The sequence below is a fragment of the Artemia sp. Qi Xiang Cuo genome, chromosome 13 (assembly GCF_049724085.1).
Source record: "Artemia sp. Qi Xiang Cuo chromosome 13, ASM4972408v1, whole genome shotgun sequence".
Taxonomy (NCBI): domain Eukaryota; kingdom Metazoa; phylum Arthropoda; class Branchiopoda; order Anostraca; family Artemiidae; genus Artemia; species Artemia sp. Qi Xiang Cuo.
In genome coordinates, this window is record NC_142806.1 from 37,202,204 (window position 1) to 37,225,368 (window position 23,165).

A 23,165-nucleotide genomic window follows, 5' to 3' on the forward strand; every position below is an offset into this window, starting at 1 on the left:
GTTCAATGTTCTACGACTAATAATTACTACACTCGTAACTACATATTACGACTACAAGTTTAGCACGCTAAACTTGAAATCCTTTGTCCGCGAGGACAGGGGTTCGAGTCCTGCTGTTGCTGGTTATTGGGTTTAGAATGAGGGTCAGTGACGTGACTTTGTGTGCTCAACCAAAGTCAGCCCAGCTCTAAATGGATACCTGGTGAAATCTGGGAAAGGTGAACACCAAGGGTTACGGAAGCACAGGATGGCCCCCAACTTCCTATTGCACTTCTTGGCTGAAGGGCCATGAAATGGATATCAGCACCGCCGGTAAGAACTGTAAAGTCAAATGCCTAGTATTTACATTTTTGCTAGTGTGATATGATCACCCCTGGGGATAAAAACAACATGCATGGGTCTCTGGAAAAATGAGAAATTTCATATATTGTAGATAGAGGTTTTATGGTTCTCATACAGCTTGAATTTCATTGTATAAAAGTATATAAATAGGAAAATGAGAAATATTGCTATTCAAAAAATCATAGTGGTACTTGTCTAAAATCCGGTAAGCTCGCGAGAAGTGAAGTTTCGTTAATGCTAATTGAATAAAAAAAATAGGATAAAAATATAATAGTTTAGGGAACAAATTTCGGCTATATATTTGCACATTAGGGGGGGGGGGTAAAACATAGCATATATTCAATACGTAACCTAACCCAACCTAGGTACCTTTTATTCTCCCTAAACCCCAAAAAACTAAAGTTTAAATATAGTTCCCGGAGTGAGAAACCCTTTGTTTATACAGCGTCTAAGCATTACCCAGTAAAATGCCTATCTGATCTTCAGTACAATTCTCGCGTGTTTATTGGATTCTATACAAGTACCACCATAGTTTCTAGTAGCACTCCCCCCGCCCTGCAAAAAAAATTCCTGGTGGTGCTCATGAGGCTCCCCTCTTTTACCTATCCTCCTTTTCTGCCGGTATGCACATGAATATAATCTTCTATGTTATACAGAAAAAATGTTTTAAAACAAGAGGGAGACTATCATCTGCAGCACAAATATTACAAGCATAGCCCAAAAATCTTCTATATTAACCCGAAGGCTCACTGAGAGTTCAACAATTTTGTTTCTAAGTTATAAAAGTGCGTTTCTTATTTAAAAAAAAGTGCACTTTTACACCCCTGTACATAACATATAAATTTCTATGTATACTCATCTACATTCACCTTTTATTTTGTAATGACTACGTGCATCCTTAGGAACGAATGCGCGAATCCGCTCACACGACAGTTTTTTTATATCAATTGGCTATCTATCATGGAATTTTCAATTGGTAGCTTTTTGGCCCTCTTTTTGCCAAAGTTGTTCTTTCGTGTTACAAAATGGCTGAAAATGCCATTTTGCCATGGCACAATCTCTTTTCCAGCTTAAAAAGGGCGGTAGAACTTCCAGTTTCCGTTCGAATCAGCCTTCTCTCAATATTTTAGGATTATCGACTCAATATGATCATCCCTGGAAGAATAAAGCAAACAAACAAATAAGCGCATGTATCCGTGATCATCCTGCTTGAAAAAAAACTTCACATGTTCGTTGATATAGACTTGAAACCTCTGCAATAGGATTTTCCGACATGTTGAATTTGATGATATAATTTTCATCAGGGTTACTCCCCTATTTTGGAGTATAAAATCAGCGAATTTTCTCAGGCTCGTAACTGGTCGGTGTGTATTTTGTACTTCATGAAATTTAAATATTTAGAACTACTAGAAAATGTCTATCTTGCATTTCAATCATCAGTATAAAACTTGTCCTCTACCATCTTGCCATCTGTTGACAAAATGTAATATCCTTAAAAGGTGACTGAAGCACTGGCGGATCCAGGTGGGTCGGGGACCCCAGACCCCCCCCCCCCTAAAAAAAAATCTGACGCCGTCATTCCTTGTTTTTTTTTTTCTTCTTCTGTATGTCACTCTTTTTTAAAATAGATTTGTCAATTTGGTAAATTATTGGCGCTCATGTCACATTGCCCCCCCCCCCGAGATTTCGCTCTAGATCCGCCCCTGAACTGAAGCATTTTGGGCTTCTATATAATTGGGAACTGAAAACAGTAAAAGTTGTTTTCTGGCACATAGTTGAAGTTTTTGCTTAATGATTTCCTAGAAACTCCCACTAAAAAGTTTTTAAGTGGGGTTACCACCGGCTCATTAACATGCATTATGGTATCGTGGACTTTGTACTATATGATGTATTTGCGTGAACTGGATATTTTAGAGTAAACTACTGAGGAGTAGAAGTATACTAAGTATCATAATCGGAGACGATCTTTAAATTTTTAGTATTATCACCTGAATATGTTTGAAGTTTTTATTTTGCTAGAATCTTTTCTATCATCGTTTCGTAAAAGAGTGCAAAAAAGAGTGATTTTAGCCAAAAATGGCAAAGAGAGTGCAGTGAGGTAAAAAAGAGTGCAATGCTGGTTATTTGGGTTAGAACGGGGGTCAATATCGTCACTCTGAAGGCTCAGCCAGAGTTAACCCAGCTCTAAATGGGTACGTGGTATCATAAGTTTGGAAACTACTGAGGAATAGAAGCATACTAAGTATCATATAATTGGAAACGTTCTTAAGTTTTTAGTATTAAATATTATCACCTGAAAATGTTTATAATTTAAAATCACATGCTTTTTTTTGTTTGGATATTTTTTATATCAGCGAATGTTTGCGCTTTTGAAATGGCTCTGTTCATAGAGAGACAATTTCTAACCAAAAGCTTAAGGCTAAACGTCTCAATTTGTATCCAATGCTATTATCCCCAATCATCCCCATGCTAAGAAATTGCGAATAGCCGCCAAAATCTAAGCGATTTTGAGCTGTCTTATTTGTGGTAATTTCTGATTTTTAATGAAAAAAAAGGTTTCACTTTTTCTCCTTTTTACATGGCGGAAAAAAATAAATCAAGCTATTTGAGTTTGTTGAGTAAAACGTAATAAATGGGAAAATAAATTAACATTTATTTGGTTGATTCGACCAATATTTTGTGAAAAAATGTTGGTTTATGATTCTTTTTTTTAAAGGTCTGAAAAACATTATTTACTTTTAATTTTAGTCGGGGGTAAAAGCTAGAATGTTGGACAAGGTTGTAGATTTTGCAATCTACAACCATTACAGGAAGTCTTAGTGCTCTATCACAAACCGTTTGAAAGCAAAAGAAAAAAAACTACACTAATTGGCTACACTAATAGCCAATTTTGATATGTCAAAAAAAGGATAATAAAATAGTTTTTACAGAGTCACTGATTGAAAAAGCTCATCTGTGGAATTCATTGAGACTGTTGTTGTAAAATAAGGAATTTTTTGTATTTTTATGCGTTATCATTTGGTCAAAGTAATGCTAATAGTCTAGGTATTAATGCACAATTGGGTCCATTGAGAAGGAAACCTGTTAAGAAAGCAATTCTTACTTCATAATATGCAGTAAAATTGTAGCTAACGTATTTGAGGACGTTTCCACTTCCCCCTCCTAATCTGCAAATATATAGCCTAAATTATATATTTCCCATTTCTTGATATAGTGGAAGCGCCCTAAAAATGTGTTCAGTACAATTTTTCTGCATATTATGAAGTAAGAACTGTTTTCTTAAAATATTTTCTTCCGAATAGCCCCAATTGTTCATTAATACTTTAGTCTATACTAATGCGGCTCATTCCAGCTTTGAAAAATCATGAGGCCAAATCTTGTTCTAACTTTGAATTCGTTCAGTAATAAATTTGGAAACAAAACGGGTAAAATTGTGAACATACAATTATAGCTGAAAAATTAAATAAAAATAAAGGAAGAATAAAAGGATCTACCTTGAATCTTTCAATGCCGAAGTTTCATATCTGTGGTGGGTAGATCGGGTAGCGGATTTCGTGAATAGCATTTATTTAAGCCATCATTACTTTGTATTCATGAGGAAAAGTCATGTATTCGTGTCCTATAAAGGGAAAACCATATGCGAGAGTACACACAGGATGCTTGAGGAAATGGATTACCACCCGTTATGGTTCAATCTTCCCTTTGTGTCTTGCTTGATATTAGATTAAAAAACAAGTTCTTTCCAAAAGAAAGGCAAGCGCGATGTTCAAACTTAAACGAAATACATTATCCTATATGTGGTTGGACTGCTCCCCCCCCCCCCAAATCATCGCTTTGTACGCTAAAGTTTAACTTATGCTTCATTGAGAGTAGAGTCAAATCTGTAGTATTTGTTTAAACTTTAGCGGAAATAGCGAGGTGGTGGTGCCCCCCTCATGCATAGGATAAATTTTGTTCATTTAAGTTTTATTGTCGTTCTTTACTCTCATTTGAAAAAGAAAACGTCTTTTATTCATACTGTTGGTATTATATACAGGACTTGTCCTAAATATTAGTGATAAAGCATGATTTTTGCATAACAATGCTTCGAAAATGATAGTTACCCCCTAAAATTTTACTTTGGGGGACGCGGTGGGACTGAAATGCCAAAAGTATTTTTTTGGGTTGTTAACTGGAATCTTTAGGGGGGTTCAGACGGATATGACTCTTGGGGAGGGGGATCTTGTATTTTAAAGTCAATATATTGTTGTAATAAGAGGGTAACTACCACCATTCCTTCAGTATCCATACTGCATGCAAGGCCGTACCCAGTATTTTTTTCGGAGGGGGTTTCTACTCAAAGTTTTTATTCGGGGGGGGGGGGGAGGTTACACAAAAAAAATTCAGAAAGCGCATACAAAATTTGTTTATATCCATGTTTCTTACGTTTTTACGAGGCAAAAAACATTTCGGGAGCGGTTCAAACCCCCCTAACCCTCCCCCCTTTGGATACGGCCTTGACTGCATGCTTAGTCCAAATGCATTCCCCAAAATGATAGAAGCTCTGGGATAAATCTCCTCATCCTCCATATCGACCTGAATTACCTTTCACAAAAATTTTGAAAAACAGAACTTAAAAATATACTTTAGCTTGAGGTGTTTCCTCCCACACAAAAAGATCCACTGTCTTACTGACCCTTAACAGTAATTGTGCATACCGTTAATATTATTTTATTAACGATCCATAACATTCTTGGGTACTTAAGTATTAAACGTAGGCTACTCTTTTATATACTGCTAAAGAAGTTAAGTTTGGTTAATCTTAATGAAATAAAATAAAATAGGATGAATATATAATAGTTTAGAAACAAATTTGGGCTATATATTTGCACATTGGGGGGGGGGGGGTGGGGTGGGGTGGAGGGTAAAGCATACCATATATTAAATACGTAGCCTAACCTAACCTAGGTTCCTCCCCCCCCCTAAACCCCAAAAACAACAGTTTAAATATCTTAAACGCAATGAAAACTACTCTTTGCATTCCAATTCTTAAATCAAGGACGTCAGTTAGGGAGGGGGATTTCCCCTCCTCCTTTAATTTTGAAAATATATATTATTTTCCATTCTCATTGAAATTTTCCTTTGTATTTTCATTTTAAAATGCCATTTTTTTGGTAACTTCGATGTAAAATTGAAAAGGTAAAACAAAATTGTCCATCCTTGATTTTGAAAAATCCATTTTGCCGTCCCTCTCCCTACATTTTTCTGAATATTAGCCACTGGCTAGCATATTTACCATGCTCTGGCTACAATTGTGCAAATCGGCTCTTTACTGCCGTGCGATCTCTTTTGTTTCTTAAAAAGGTCAGCTGTAAATTTTTATGTTCGTTCGAATCATTCCTCTCCTGATAGTCAGCTACCACTGGCTCTATGCGCAGGGCTTCCACTCTCGAAAATTCAAATTCGGGGACAAGTATTAAAAATTTGGGGAGTTTTCGGGGACAAGTCTTCAAGATTCGGGGATTTTTCGGGGAAAAAAACAAAATGCAATTTCGTTGCAAAAATTTGGAAGCCAAAATTGTTTTAGCTTCGCTTTCAGGCTCAAGTAGGGCTTGGATCTGCGTAGTAAATTAAGCCTTTGACAAAATACGTCGTAGAGCCAGAGCCCGGTATTGGAACCCATAGCTGAAAACGCTTATTGCTGATATTGCGACAAAAACATCAAAATTGTTTAAAAAAAAAAGAAAAATAGTGAACACATGTGAACTGTAAATACCTGTAGCAATTTTTTATTAAGTCATTAATCTCAGTAATCCATTAATAATATTAAAAAAAAACAAATATTGTTTGAAGTTTCTAGATAAGTAAATTAAATAGAAAAATTCAACCTATAAGTACGGGGTATTATTAAAACTTAAAACAAACGAGAACTAAACTAAACAAGTAAATTTAAACTTAAATTAAAAAGGGGTTTTGACGACAATTGACAAATTATTGGTTTTTCATGCTTCTTCTAAGGTCTTAGGTATTTAACCCCCCCCCCCCAAAAAAAAAATGCTCCCACGGAAAAACGGAAAATACCCCCCCCCCCTCCTCACAAAAATATTCCCCGCAGAAAATGCTTCCCCGCTGAAAATACTCCCCACGGAAAATACCCCAGAGGAAAATATCTCCCGCGAAAAATACTCTTGGAAATACCCCCTCCCCGTGCGGCTAATCCCCCCTCAGAACATACATTTTTTTTCATTGTGTGAGTCTACTAAGCTTTCGGTTCTTTTGGTTACGGCAAAATTACTATATATTCACCGATTGACCCCTAGCACTCCCACCAACCCTATGACCATCCATTTTCCAGATATAATACTTATTGCAGTCTCATTTTTATATCATCCTCTAAAATGCCTGGACATGATATCTGTTGGCTACAAATCATACAAAATTTAATTTTTCTTTTACGTTGCAATAACATTATTTGGCATTATTAATCAACTGCTCTTGACAAATAATTCCGAAAACATATACAACTTGACAAGAAAACGACACCAGACTAATAGCCGATTTTTTACTTTAAGCTGTATTGTAAATTTTCTTATGGATAATATTTTTGGGCTACTTCCGTCTATTCCCCGACCTTTTACATAGTCTATAGCTAAATTTTGCCTCATTAGGAGGGGGAGGGAGTGGTGCATTTGTTTATGGTAATAAGATTGTATTTAGGGATAGTTCTTAGGAAGAATTAAATTATACCACATTTTCTTTAATTTTTTTTTGTTTCTATCTCTGAATTAGCCTTCATTCAGGGTTATTAATTATTAAAGCATTAGAAATTGTAAAGGTAGACATTAGATATTTAAACAAATTTATTTGTCTATTCCAATTTGAGCAGAATATATTTCCCGTAAAATTTCCTTTGCCTATCTAACAGGTTTGCAAGACCGTAAGAAGATCCCAAAACTGCAGTTCAAACCGTGGTTGAGTGATTTTTGGGGAAATTTTGGGGATTCGGGGAACCAAATTTTTTTTCGGGGAGAGACATAGATTTTCGGGGAAATTCCCGAAAATTCGGGGATAGTGGAAGCCCTGTCTATGCGATCTCAAATGATGAAAAAGAAAAAGAAGAAGAATAAATTGATAAACGAATGACAGATATCTGTGACTGTCATTCTCGAGAAAAATCCAAATGTTATTATTTTGGTAGATAAGGGTTGCAGTATCCGCTCAAGAGTTCTTGGTCATGTTAAATTCGATGGTGCAAATTTTATTTAGACTGATCCTTTTTTGGCAGCGGCATCAATTGGGGGAGAGGGCGTATGCCTTCCCCTAGAATTGTTTTGCCGTCCTAAATTTTGAAAAATACCTCTTTTTGGGTATTTTCATTGAAAGTGCTTCTTTGGTATTTTCATTGAAGAAAAAAAAAGTAAAACCCCCTCATCCTAGATTTCTAAAAATGCGTTTTTAGAAAGTATTTTCTCCTATGTTTAGGGGAAAATACGTTTCCCCCTCCCCTATGTTTATTGAATTGACGCAGCTGCTTTGTGGGTGTGTTTTTTCTCCCTTTTCTAAAATTATTTGCCGTTTTCTTATTATAATAACTTTTTCATTGGTGATATCCAGCCGAGTACATTTTATATGTTTTGATTTAACATAAGAAGAAAATACTGTTGATATAGGCGGTTAAATGGGTGATATTCCCGCCCTTATTTGCGATAATTTATTTTCGTCGGACTAGATTTACTTATTTATTTTTGTTTACTTATTTTTGTTTCTGCTCATTTTAGTTTCCATTCTTTCTTTCATTGTAATTTCTCTTCGTTTTAATATGATTTATTATATTGCTTTATTTCTATCTGCTTTAGGTTTTAATGCCGCTCTTTTCTTTTCTTTGAAGCATTTTTTAACATTAAAACATTAACTTCCATTCGCTTTTTGAATTGATATGGTGTTATTACATGTTAATTATAGGGATATTTGTAAAAATTTATAAAACTTCTGCTGAAATAGTAAAACTTAGGATTTAAACTTAAATTTAGGCAAACATTAAATTCATCATTCGCAGTATCTAAATAAAGATTAATAAATTGAAAAATACGGGATGACTTCAGAGGGAATCAGAGGAATATTATTTTTGGTCGCCCTCCTCAGAAGGACTTTATTGGACAGAATCCAACCTGACCCTCATCATGTCGACACCCTTGAACATGGACATATGTATATCATTAAAAAATCGCAATTATTGCAGCTGCACCAATCAAGAAACGGCGTTGTTGGCATTGGGGTAGGAGGGGGATTGGAGGAGAAACGAACCCTCTTTATGTCTCCATTCATACGGTACAATCATGAGGGATCCTGTGACAATGATGCCCATAGGCTACCGAGAGAGCGTTTTGTGCCAAGGTTGGAGGCAGCGAAGCTGCCGAGCCATCTGGCTGTAGACCATAGTGGGCTAGACAAAAGTTGGGACTTAAAATTTTTCATTGATTTGCCTAGAATTGATCACCTAAGACTGATAATCTCTGTGATAGCTTGCCGGGGAATTTATTGAAAAGGCAAAAGTTGAGATTCGCTTGAAGTTTGGTGGGCAGATAGGTAAACCAAAGGGACTCTCCACATAGAATATTAGACCGCTGATATTTGCAGTCCTTTACTAGCAGGCATCAATGTTTCGTGCTTCAGGAATCCCCCTGTTTTGAAACTGAAGCCTGTTACCACCTCGGCCGAAATAATTTAGCACGTCAGAAATCTACGGATCTGGGTACTTCCTTGTACAACAAAGGTGGGGCTCAGTAGTGGTGCCTCCTCTTAAAATTCATCCTCTCTTTTTTCTTACAACGCAGTACATACCTCATTAGTTACAGCGATTCCGGCCGCTTTAGTGAAGAGGTTGGAGAAGGGGCATACACCTGTGTAAATTTTCATTGTTGTGACCCGTTTACCAAATTTACCTGCCCTATAAGTTTCAAGCTGATTGATGAAACAATACCTGCCTATCTTTTTGCTCAAACATTGGGGGTGGGGGGTGCTGCCGGAGGGCCACTTTTAATCAGACAAATTGAAAATCATTTTATGATCTTTCTGCTATAACTTTGCATATTTTTCAAATAAATCTCTCAGTTCGGGAATGGGGTTGGTGTTGGAGGGACCACTGGCACTTTTTGGTTTTCCAATCATGAAAATTGAAAACCCCTGTGTGATTCCTGTTCGGAGAAGTCCAACATACCAACCGTGTCAGTCCAAAGCTTGGACTTTGCTTTTCTTTCGGGCCTAGTCAAGACTTAAACCATTTCCCCAATACTTTACCGGAATTTCGCAGCTTGAGCCTTGCTCACTTTTAAACCGACTGGGGACTTGGTTCGTTTTCGTACTAAGTTATGGGTGAGAGCACTTATGATGTAAAAGCTGTGGAGTACCTCTTACATTTTCTCGAAATAAAATAAGATTTTGAAACAATCAGAATGCATAAATTAAATAAGTATTTATAGCCTAAGAAGAATTGATTGCCCAACTGCCTGAATTATTCAAATATAGTTGAAATGATTTGATAACTAGACAAATATGATAAGATCATCCAGATGACATTGCTAACATCAAATCAAAAAAGAAAAAAACCTATGGGGCTTTAAACCCCCATTCCAATTGTGACCTGATTTTCATTTTGTCACAGTTGCATTTTTTTACACTCTTCGTAACACAGTTGATAGATATATTTATATATATATATATATATATATATATATATATATATATATATATATATATATATATATATATATATATATATATATATATATATATATATATATATATATATATATATATATATATATATATATATATATATATATATATATATTTGGAAAGATAAGACAGTAGAATTATCATTTATGTTCGTGTTTGTAAAAGACAAAGATGAAATAATCAAAAGAATTCTAGTTTAGTATATATATATATATATATATATATATATATATATATATATATATATATATATATATATATATATATATATTTGGAAAGATAAGACAGTAGAATTATCATTTATGTTCGTGTTTGTAAAAGACAAAGATGAAATAATCAAAATAATTCTAGTTTAGTACTTTGTGTCAGTTTTTGACACTGGTAATATTTTGTGATTGTGTGCCGATGTGTATTTCTTTCTACTACTACTACGATCTAAATTCTTTTTTTAGACATAGTTTGCAATAATTATTGAATGAATTTTAATATATATTTTTAGGTATATAAAGCAGCGTTCAGATATCATTAGAAGTAGCAGTAAAAACTTGTTTTTGTTTTGTTTTTAATATGAAAATAAATCTAAATTAGAATGTACCATTTTTGGCCTTTTGATGCCATTATCGTTGTTTAAATCTTTATCTACCTCCTATTATAAAAATATTTCTACTTATTTTTTTTTTTTCAGAGACCAAATGATCCAAGTTCCGATCTTTCAAAATTGGACGAAAGTGTCGATTCACTTCGTGATGTGGGAAGTCCCTTTTATCCGGAAGTGAGCCTTTCAGACGTTCCCGAGACAGATGCTTCCCAGCTTGAGTCTCCCTTGCGTGTTCGGAAAGATCTGCTTGGTGATTCAGACCTAGTAACTTCAACATCTCCCGGATCTAATGATGCTATTGAAAGGAGTAGCTCAGCTACGACATTGTCTACACTAGATGAAGAAGTAAAGAAAGAAGGTGGGGAAAACTACCCTTTTAATGTTTTGGAAGACACCGCTTCTGGGAATGGGATAACAGCTATTTGTCCATTTTGCCTAAAAGACTGTAAACGGACAGCTGAATTGCGCGCACATATCAGAGCACATACTGGCGAGAAACCGTTTCAGTGTGACATATGTGGTGCGCCATTTGCTCGTAGTGCTCATTTGAAGCGCCACCGTCGTGTGCACACAGGAGAAAGACCGTTCGAATGCCCCAGATGTGGTAAAACATTTTCAAGACAAGATAAGCTAAAATTGCATGTGGATCGCCATGTTTTTAAAGATGGTGGTTGTGTGCCTATACCTAAAGCTGAGAGGGAGGCAATGGCAGCTTTAAAGCTGCAGGAAGAAGCAGCGTCAAAAATTACACAACAAGCAAATGTTCAAAATGAAAGTCCATCAGAGCTACGTTCAATTGCTCCCAAGCCACAGGATAACCCCCCTATTTTGCCTAATGTGCCTACATATGTGCCCTTTGGAGAGATGAATTACCTATCTCTACTATCTGTGCCTCCACGATCAATGATTAATGCAGATTTTAGTGCCGCCTTCATACGCTCGGCAGTTCATGAGCAAACATTGCGACAAATTTTTCAGAGTGCCACACAAGCGGCGCTTCCTTTACAATCAATTAAACCACGGGCCCTACCAAGCTCTACTGAGGGTCTTGTCAATTATGTTCAGCAGATTGGTGACTGTACAGTTAAAACAGTGGAAGGATCGAAGTGATTATTTTCTTCTAGTTGAATTTCTAGTGCCTAAATGTTCCCAGTGCATTTTCACTGCCTGAAAATCTAGACGGAAATGTAGTATTTTCAAGAAAAAATAATATGCGGTTTTACAAAAAGGGGAAAATTACTACATAATCAGTGTTCTATCACTTCCTTCCTGTTTCCACCGGACGATCAACCCACCAAAGTGCCTCTTAATTAGACTTGTTCTCAGCTAACTATTATTGCCTAAGGGTTCCACTTCATTTTTTAACGGTCGGCCTATGTGCGAGACGTGGTTGTTGTTTTGTCTTTCCTGTTTTTTAAGATTTATGTGTCTGTATGTCCAGATTTGTTTTATAGTCAACCACAAGCGACTGGGGGGTTAGATTTTATAGCAAAAAGATAGCAAAAGTCCTACAAATGCTATTAGTTGCAATGATCATATTGAGAAACTTGCTGCTTTATTTGAAAGTTTTTTTTTGTCTTTTTCGTACCTTCAAAACCAAAGCTTTAAACTAGGATAGCTTACAGCTATATAGTCGTATAGGTCAATGCATTGCCTACAGTCGCATCACTAAAACGGGCCTTATGTTTCGTACCCAGAAGTGCTAGGACCAATTTTAAAGAATATTGACGGATTCTTATTTTGCGCATTTGTTTGTATGCCTGATATTCAAGGTTAATTGTTTATAAATATAACCAAATGTATAAGACAATAATTCAGTATTAAAGTGAACCAAGTCCAAAAAATAGTTGTGAAAATATAAAAATCAAATAACTTCGGTTAAAGCTCTAATTATACTGGTCAACTAGTCAGTTGTTTCAAGAACTAAAATATATAGTTTCGATTGAATTTCTTACGCTAAATTCATATTTGCAACCAGATTTTTTACAAGAAACTAGTTTTTAATTAATGATTTTTTTTTGTAATATTAATTTTTTTGCAATTGTTTAGAAAAATTTTCTGTACCAGCTTAAGATTTTGAGCTCAACGATTCTGATTATATTTTAGTTTCAGCTGACGAAAGTGCACTAGAAAATTTTCCAAATAAGTAAAATTAATTTATTGATGTTTAGAACACTCCAATTACGCCAAAAAAAAAAAAAAAAAAAAAAAAATTCAAAAATGAATATGCGGAAACAGAAGCAATTGACAACAGTCTTACTGTATTTTTCAGTCCAGCGTTAAAAGTTCTATTAGAATCACCTGTTTTACTTCTTGAAAGGACAACACAAATCTAGATTGATTGTTCATTGTTATTGGATAATTTATAAAGACATTCAACAAGCCTCACCGAAAACATTTTGGGTTTTATCACAGTAAGCTGTATGTGATGGTGTATTATGTAATTGCTTCTTAAACTTTTGGGAAGTCAAAAATTTTCTCTCTAAGACCAGTGCCATTTTGAAGTGATCGATATAATATGATAATATCAGAGCAGCAAAGATGTGTAATGATTTCAAACTATAAACAGGTTCAGGTGATAAAACGTAAATTTAGAAACATCATAAACAGATTTAAAGTAAAATTAGAAACTTGAGGCAAATTTAAATTTTATTTAATAATGCTTTTTATAACAAATCACTATTTTTTTTTATTTAATAATAATTAGTACTGAACAGGCTTTTACTACCAAATAATTCACTGCCAAGTTTAAGCGCGCGTTAATTGGTCGCAACGTAACCCCACATAAAATGTTCTGGTTGGAGTTTTCAAGAAAACATTGAGCTAAGACTTCATCTTTGCGCCGGAAAAAAACTTTTACTATTTATAGTTTCCCCCTATATAAAGACCCAAAATGCCTTTAGCAATTTGAAGCCTTAGACCCCACAGTGGTTATTTTCATAAAAATCCAGCCTAATATGAATTTACCGTGCCGTTTGTGGCAAATTAAACAGGGCTTGATTTGATTCACTTTAATACCGACCTCTTGTTCAATTACCTTTATTTTACATTATTAGTATAGGAGAAATTAAGTGTGTTGTGTTATCTTCACCGTTTGTCTATGGGGTGGGTGCAATCTTACGTTTGTTTGCTTAACAATGGTTGAAGATTGAACATCCTTCTTGAGGCTAGATGAAAGGGGGTGGGGGCTAAGGTCATCGTACTGGCCTCCTTGTATATGTAGGTCAAGAATCTCCTTAATATTTTCATCTGTTTGTGCAAGTGGTGTTTACCACACATGGCAATGAAATAGGATTTAAAATAGTTAGTAAGATTTTGATGATGTCAAGTCAAATTTAAAATATTAAAGATATATCATTTAAAAAGGGTTCCCAACTAGGGATGCATACGTTCTTGGGGTGCGAAAGGGGTTTTTGGGGGTGATTTTAAATGGCCGTGTAATTAGTTTATAGGGTATATTCATAAAAATAGCATGGTATTTCAGAAAAAAAAATTGTAGCTTATTCTAAAGAGAGACGTGATATATTTGGAAGTTTCAAAGGAGTGTAGACCTAGAAAAGAGGGTGGTAACTCAAGGGCGTCAATTCTCTGAAATGCAGGAGCAGGGCTTTTCTTCTGTTTTTCTGTTCATAGAAGCGTAAAAATAGGCATTTTTCAGTGAAAATACCAAAAATAGAGTATTTTTTAAAATCTAGGGAGCCAAAAAGTCTAGGGGAGGAGGTAGCCTCCCTTATTAAAGGAACCATGTGGACGATCCTGATCTAAGACATGGAGAGGCGTGTCCATGGGATAAAAAAATTAACAGGTACAGGGCTTCCCATCAATACTGAGAATATAGCAAGAATTGCAATTTAAATAAAAATATTACCGAATATCTTCTATAGCTTTCAAACACAAAAACTTTAGTGGTGTTTAGGCCCGCCCTTAAATCGGGAATTCCAGAAAATTTATACTTCTCACAAAATGGGGAGAGGGGGATACCTATTGGAATGACTTGAAAATCTCTGAGTCCTTGATTATTGTTTTTCGCTAATTTTACCAGGATAATCTGAACCTTTAAATAGCTACTCCATCTTGTGCTACCCCCCCCCCCCTCTCCCACTGGAATACGTAAGTGATACTGTTTAAGACAAACATCTCGGCTCAAAGTATGGGTTTCAATCTTCAGCCATGAGTGTGCATTGTGTTTGCGTTGTGAGTTTATTGTTTCACGGTTGTTGTGCTTGAAAGCTTTATTTAGCACTTTTTGTTTTAGTGACGTAATTTTTATCTTGGACAGAGTTTCGGCTTGAATTGTAGCTGTATGTTTTTGTTATGATAGAATGGACTAAGCACATTCTAAAAAAATGAAGCGCACATATTAGGCAAATATTGCTAGCAAAGCTACTTTATAGTACAGCCAATGGTGCCAATTTACGAAAACATAGAAGGGGGAGGGTAAATGCGCTTCAAAAATTTAGGAGGGGTCAATTTCGTTGTTTTTTCGATTTTCTTAGTAAAAAAAAAAAATTTATTTTTCAATGGAAATACAAAAACGAAGGGGGGGGGCTTAATGGCCCCCACCCTCCTATTTGCGCAATTTTTTGTTTAAAAAGTTTTCATCTCATAAAGGTTCATGATGTTAAAACTTATCTCAAACTCCCGACAAGCTAGCCATTTAACACATCAGCCTTCAAAATTAGCACTTAAAAACAGGGGCATAATTTTCTATGGGGCAGAAGGTCAACTGCCCCTCCCAGACCACGGTTCCCACTTCTTAGAAAGAAATACAAGTTAAACTTAAATAAGGGATACTAAGTTGAGAAAACAACCATTTTACGGTATTAACATTTTCGATTAAAGATTTTTTTTCATATTTCACATCTTAATAAGGCTCAGATTTTTATTTGAAGGACATCATATGAATACCTGCATGTTAAATTGAAAAATTCCAATACAAGCAATTAGAAATAGATGGCGCTAATTTCGTCAGACGTCTTATTACCCTATTTCTTTAATATCTGCATCTGCACAAAGCAAGTATTATCCCATTAGTTCCACTTGTTCAAGTCCCATTGGCAATAAGATTTTACTAATACCGAAATTTAGCTAGTGCTAATTCAAACCAGAATTTTTCACCAAATTAGAGAACACCGAATATGAAAAATCTGCTTGCTCAAATTTGTGCTAGCTGAATCTCGATTTTAGTAAATATCATTGTCAATGAGCCTTTAACAATTTTTGTTTATATTACTATACAGTAGATACATATCTCCGTTTGTTAAATGTAATGGTCGACTACAACCAGGCTGCTGTTTATTCAAAAAGTGTTATGGGATTTGATTCCACTCGAATGGTTTTTGACAACCAATAATGCTAAAATACTATGAATTGCTGAAAATTTTGACGTCAGAAAAGATGGAATCACTTGCCAGAAAATCCTACCAATCGGCCTTCTTTCTTTCAAGCTCTATGGATATTTTATAGGTGATTGAAGAAACTGAATGTGACTCGAGTTTATTTTTACTATAATCAGTCATCAAGGAAGGTTTTTTTTTCATGCCTCCAAGACGAGACAAAGACAATTTTTATGTCGAAAGTTTCATCTTCCAATTATTTCTGCGAGTAAGAAAAGGGAAATCTAATTTTGGAACAGCTAAAATATAAATGTGTGGAGCAATAAGAGAGGATTGGGGGCTGCAAGAATGTGCCCTAACTACCAAATCCCGATGCTTCTACGATTTATATTGTAATTCTTTTCATATTTCAAGTTTACCCCCCCCCACCACTCTGAATACAATTGTAATATTTGAAAAGACCAATCGACAGAATGTGCTCAGTTCAGGTTTCTTTTTTAAAGGCTAATTTATAGTTTAGAAGATTTGTCTATTTTTCGCTTTTGAGTACCAAAGATCAGAACGTTTATTTTTACACCAAAAGACAAATTAACGAAGCAGAATCAGTTCTTTATTTCTGTGGTAGTTGCGATGATGGATTTTATATTCTTTGTTTAAGAGTTGGCGCAAGTTGTTAGAAATAAATCTGTTATTATATGTTACTATGAAGGTTTTAAACCTTCGTTTCTACCAAAGTTGTAGTTAATGGCAATCAAGTTATTATTGAAATCATTTTGTTATGTTATTTAAGCGACGCTCTCACAGTATATATTGGTTTATTGCTACCTTAAGATTTTTGAGGCACTTTTTTGCACAGTTCATCTTTCTTTTTCTTTGCTTTTTTTTCTTCCTGGAGTTATCTTAAGATGTCGCTTGGCTATTTTTTCCTTTATAAGACGTGATTTTATAAGAACCGCGTTTCCCTGGTAATAATACTTTTTTTTGCAATGAAAGATTGCTGTGCAAATTCTTTTTTCCTTACTTTCTAAGAATTCTGAATAGAAAATAATGCTTGAAATCATGTTCTTTTTACAAATCCTTTTTTTATTAATTCCTTCTATTATCATCTTCTTTTTCATCGTATATTCTTCTATCATATCTTCTTTTTGTCCATTGTCAAAGACTTTTAAAATCTGAAGTCTAAACACGGTATATACGAACTGAAAATGAAATATAGACATTAATTTTCCGCATAGGGCATATTCCAAAGGTTAGTTAAGTTTTTAAAGTTCTGTGAGAGCTCAGCTTTAGAAGATATTTCAGCTGTTTTAGTTGATTTCTGTTTAGTTTTGATCCTTTTGTTGATTTTCCTGAATTTCAAGACTTTGTAAGTACTACCCACTCGTATTAATAAATAACACTATGAAATGATGATTATGGTCATAATTAGGACCCTATTTTTCTTTCTCTCTATGTTTCTGTTATCTCCCCTTTCTCTCTCTCTCTCCTCTCTCTCTCTCTCTCTTTCTCTTTCTCTCTGTTATATTTCAACTTTAATGAAAGGTATACGTGAGTTGGATTAACTTGGGTTTTCCTGAAAATAGACGGATTCTAAGGTTTTTTTTTTTATCTATTTTTGATTATGAGACAGGAAGGGCTAGGCTAGTATGTGAAGCATGGGTAAGTAAAAATACTTACCAATATGCCGCATTGCCCTTTCCAAAAAGCTGGCACTTTTGTCTCGGTTCAATGCGTAGCGAAAACAAAATAAGATTAAAGTGAATGCCACGATTTTATGATTAATTGAATTGTTGTTTAGGATAATCTTAGATAAGTCTTGTTTCAGAGAATTTGAGTTTCATTCATTATTATTTTCTCATACCCTTTATCATAGTCTTAAAAAGAGCTATGGAAATCCGTTTCCGTGTTCACATTATAGCGATGGAATAATTGAACTTAGAAAGTGATGGGTCATACTAGTAGGTGTATTTTTCATGTCAGAAATTAGTTCCAATAGCCTTTTGACGAAACACAAAAATGGATAAATTGTCTGTGTTTTACCGTAGACTTAGTAAAAAGCGATGTGTTTCCGATGTATCGTTATTTTTGTGTTTTCTCCAGGGTCATCATATAGAACGAATAGTCTTAAAATGACGTGTGTATGCGTGGGAGGGTTTGGGGTATGATTCAATAAAAAATTATATGGCATTTTGTGAGCTAAAACTGATTGAAGGGCAATAAGTCAGCATAAAACGCCCCATCTGCCCTCAGGAATCCCCCAATCCCATATTACATTGGATCAAAATTTCAAAGTAGCCATTTTTATCAGAACGGTCAAAAAGTCCAAAAAATATTCCTCTGAGGTAAAATGATAAATGCAACCCCCAGAAATAAGGGTTCCAATATATTCAAAAAAAAGAAGAAGAAAAACATAAATTCAATTTAATAATTTTATTCCAGTCAAGTGACCATAAAAACAACACAAAAGGAACAACAACAGCAAAAAAACATAACTTAGAACAAGCAAAGTGCAGGAAAATAGCCAGGTCAGGATCTTGAGACTCACAAGCTCCTCATCTGATGCCAATAGACGCTCATACAGCGAAAAGTGAGTAGATACTTGTGCTCGTAAGATACTTGTATTTCCTAAGAAAATATTTAAGGGAAATGGGAAATTCCTGGGTGGGTTTAAAGAGGGAGACTTTGAATGGATTGGGACGGAGGAGGAGCGTGCGTAGCTGTGTTGGCCTCAAGCGGCTTGATGCTGTAGTGAATTGTTATAAGCAGTTGTAGTGGTAAACGAAAACAAGCACTCAGCTCAGTCGCACTAAAATAAGGAGGCAGTTTATGCAGGAAATATAGGGTATGTATCATTGTACACCACTTTAAATTAAAATAAAATATGAATAGTTTGATAACAAACAAGAGACAATCCGACAATATTGGTGCAGTAAGCACGAAAAAGAAAGTTCTTGATCTCAAGTGAGCAACTACAAAACCGGTGGGGCAGTAGATTTTCTCTGAGGTATTCTGACCTTAAAGAATGGCGAATGTGGGCATCGTATGGCAAATGCTCATTAAAGATGAGCCCTAAGTATTGGAATTCCTTTCGTTTTTAAATAGTTTTAATGATTGAATTTTAATGTAAGTTTCTTTTATAGTGTTTTTATTCTCATCGTCTGTTTTGCTGAGGACGGCCCTTGGATATAGGGTCGAAATATTCATTTAAATTTGCGTTCCACTGTCTTGTATAAAAAAAAAATTTCCTGTTGTTCTTCTTATTTGTTTATGATGGAAATACAGTGTGGTCTTCGTCGCTATTTGCGTCTAAATGACACAGTAGGTTTTTTAGGAGTGTAAAGGGCGGCAACACCACTTATTTGTGGTTATTTATGTTTGTTTTGAGTTGGGCTTCACCGTTTGTTTTAATTCCGTTTTTTTTTTTTTTTGATTTTTTTTTTTTTTTTTTTTTTTTTTTTTTAATTGAATTTCTTCATTCATTGTAGTTTCTCCTTGTTTATGTTTGATATCTCATACAAATTAACTTTTGCTAGTTATGAGTTTTAAAGTCGGTCTTTACTTTCGTGAAAAGAACTATTTTTTTTAATAAGAACAAAAGAAAATAGATTTTTTTTTACCAAAATTTAAATTTTACCTCATCTTCGTGTTTTTACCCATATATCTTATGTCTTCTTGTTTCTCAAGGGGAGGGGCATTGCACGCCCCTACCACCGTCCATGGCCCTGTGCCAAATGCCACTGCCCTATTTGCCTGGCTTTGACTGTCACTTAAATAAAACACATTCAACATGATGTGCGAAATTATGCCCACACACATACACATGTACTAAATTTACATGAAATACGGACTACCGGTATTTCCCTTTTCTTTCTTGGAGTCTTAAACTACGTTTGTCGTGCAGACGCAACATTGTAATTGTGAGTCAAATTAATGAGAAGCCGAAGCAGAAGTGGCTGCACATCACCTTCTCCTTAGTTTAAAAAATCATGATTGTTTTCTTTGATAAAGTCTTCTGATAAATAGCAAACACTAAAAGTTTTCCAAGAACCTATTATGTAATTTTCAACCGAATCAAAAGAAAGAAAAAGAAATACTATAGTTACAGTGATCTAGTTAAGGATTTTTCTCCAATAATATCTTCGCAATAGACTAAAAATTAATAACTCGAAAACGATTTTCGTCGATATCGACCGACTGACGGAGACACGAGTGACTCAGGTGAATTTTACCTACAGTTACAGGAGCAAATAGACAGGGTCCCAGGTAGAAATATGGATAATTTCTTAGACCACACTGCTTTTCCATTAAAAACAAAAAAATTTTTTAAACACGAAAAACGGGTTTTAATTTTCTAACAAGCAGTGAACTACAAAACAATTAATTATGCACAAAAGCTCCGAATATTTCGGCCCCACATCCGGGAGCCTTTCTCAACGGACAAAAAAATAAATAAATAAAGCAAAAAAAAAAGCAACTTAAATTACATTACAATAAAACATACTAAATACATAAAGAGAACAAAAAGCAAAAACGAAAGAAAAATATAAATAAATAAGAACAAAACTCACATATTAATTAAACACTTCCATGCACTGAGTGTCTTTCAACTGGCCTCCTCTCAGTATATAAATGGAAATATATTAAATAAGCACTTCCATGTACTGAATGTCTATATTGATTCTACTCGCCTCCTCCCAGTATATAAATTGAAATCTATCAAAAATGAAGAATATATTTATACTTAGACCAAAACAATAAAAGGTCAACTAACCCCCTGTCCATAACCCTTAATTAAATTTCACAAGTTCATCAACCATTTTATGAATTATAAATTGAATGGATTCGTTTTGTTGCAAGCTTAGCTGCAGTTCGTTTACTTTTCTCATCATTTAACCCATTCTGACCTTTGTTTTGTTGAACAAAGGTCAGAATGGGTTAAATGATGAGAAAAGTAAACGAACTGCAGCTAAGCTTGCAACAAAACGAATCCATTCAATTTATAATTCATAAAATGGTTGATGAACTTGTGAAATTTAATTAAGGGTTATGGACCGGGAAGTTAGTTGACCTTTTATTGTTTTGGTCTAAGTATAAATATATTCTTCATTTTTGATAGATTTCAATTTATATACTGGGAGGAGGCGAGTAGAATCAATATAGACATTCAGTACATGGAAGTGTTTATTTAATATATTTCCATTTATATACTGAGAGGAGGCCAGTTGAAAGACATTCAGTGCATGGACGTGTTTAATTAATTTGTGAGTTTTGTTCTTATTTATTTATATTTTTCTTTCGTTTTTGCTTTTTGTTCTCTTTATGTATTTAGTATTTTTTATTGTAATGTAATTTAAGTTGCTTTTTTTTTTTTTTTGTTTTTTTTTTTTTTTTTTTTTTACGTTTATAAAGGCTCCCGGATTTGGGGCCGAAATATTAGGAGCTTTTTTTCAAAATTAATTGTTTTTTATTTCAATGCTTGTTATAAAATTAAAACCCGTTTTTCGTGTTTAAAAATTTTTTTTTGTTTTTAGTGTGTGTGTGTGTGTGTAGTTTTTTGTGTTCATGTGTAAGTTTGTGTGTGTGTGTGTGTGTGTGTGTGTGTGTGTGTAAGTTTTTGTGTGTGTGTAAGTTTTGGAGTGTGTGTGTGTGAGTTTTTGTGTGTGTGTGTGTGTAATTTTTGTGTGTGTGTGTGTGTAATTTTTTGTGTTCATTTAAGTTTTTTTGTTCATGTAAGTTTTCTTGTGAATGTTTAAGTTTTTGTGTGTGTGTGTGTGTGTGTGTTTTAGTTTTTGTGTGTGTAAGTTTTTGAGTGTGTGTGTAAGTGTTTGTGTGTGTGTGTGTTAGTTTGTGTGTGTTTGTGTGTTTGTGTTAGTTTTTGTGATTGTGTGTGTTAGTTTTTTTTTGTTTTCTTGTGTTTGTTTTTGTTTGCGTGTGTGTGTGTGTGTTAGTTTTTTTGTGTTTTTTAGTTTTGGTGTGTGTGTGTGTGTTTTCGTGTTTGTGTGTGTGTGTATTTTTTTTTTGTGTGTGTGTTTGTGTTAGTTTTTGTGTGCATGTAAGTTTTTGTGTGCATGTTAGTTTTCGTGTGCATGTGTAAGTTTGTGTGTGTGTGTGTGTGTAAGTTTTTGTGTGTGTGTGTGTGTAAGTTTAGTAGTGTGTGTGTAAGTTTTGGTGTGTGTGTGTAAGTTTTCATGTGTGTGTGTGTGTAAGTTTTTGTGTGTGTGTGTAAGTTTTTGTGAGTGTGTGTAAGTTTTTGTGTGTGTAAGTTTTTGTGTCGTCTAATGTGAATTTCAACCATTCAGGCTGGTGGACTAAGACCCCAATTATGAGCTTGTGAATTTCCACCATTCGGGCTGGTGGACTAAGACCCTAATTCTGAGCAAGTGAATTTCCACCATTCAGGCTGGTGGACTGAGACCCCAATATTGAGCTAGTGGATTTCCACCATTCAGGCTGGTGGACTAAGACCCCAATTCTGAGCTAGTGAATTTCCACCGTTCAGGCTGGTGGACTGGGACCCTAATACTGAGCTGGTGGACTAAGACCCTAATTTTCCAACTCTTGCATTTCATGACTGAAATTCAAAATGAACAAGCCTGAAATAGCAAACTAGTCATCCCAAACTATTGGTTTCAGACAACAAACACCAATGATGGACTAAGAATCCTAGCTCTGAAAAGTTCAAATAGCAAACTACACATCCCAAATCGTAATTTTCTGACAACATACACCTATGAAAGGCTATGAAACCTAGCTAAAAAATGCCGGAAATAGCAAATTAACCATCTCAAATCACAAGTTTCAGACAACACTCACCTATGAACGGCTAAGAAATCCAGCTCGGAAAAGTCAAAAAATAGCAACCCACACATCCCAAATCATAGGTTTCAGACAACACATACCTATGAAAGACTAAGAAATCTAGCTTAGAAAAGCCCGAAATTGTAATTTACATATCCCAAATCATAGGTTTCAGACAACACTCACCTAAGAACGGCTAAGAAACCTAGCTCAGAAAAGTCAAAAATAGCAAACTAGTCATCCCAAACTATAGGTTTCAGACAACAAACACCTATGAAAGGCTAAGAAATTCAGCTCAGAAAAGTCAAAAGTAGCAATCCACCCATCCCAAATCATAGGTTTCAGACAACACACACCTAGGAAAGACTAAGAAATCC

General features: G+C 34.9%; 1 protein-coding gene across 3 annotated transcripts in view; it reads left to right on the forward strand.

Moving 5' to 3' along the window:
• Positions 1-17,401, forward strand: part of LOC148945243 (zinc finger and BTB domain-containing protein 8A-like) — a 60,455-nt gene extending 43,054 nt beyond the window's left edge. For all 3 annotated transcript variants that reach the window (XM_089099535.1, XM_089099534.1, XM_089099533.1), the window contains exon 4: positions 10,742-17,401. In XM_089099535.1, coding sequence (XP_088955661.1) covers positions 10,742-11,764 — 1,023 coding nt within the window. In that variant the 3' untranslated portion in view covers positions 11,765-17,401. The remainder of the gene's footprint in view (positions 1-10,741) is intronic.
• Positions 17,402-23,165: the final 5,764 nt, after the last annotated feature.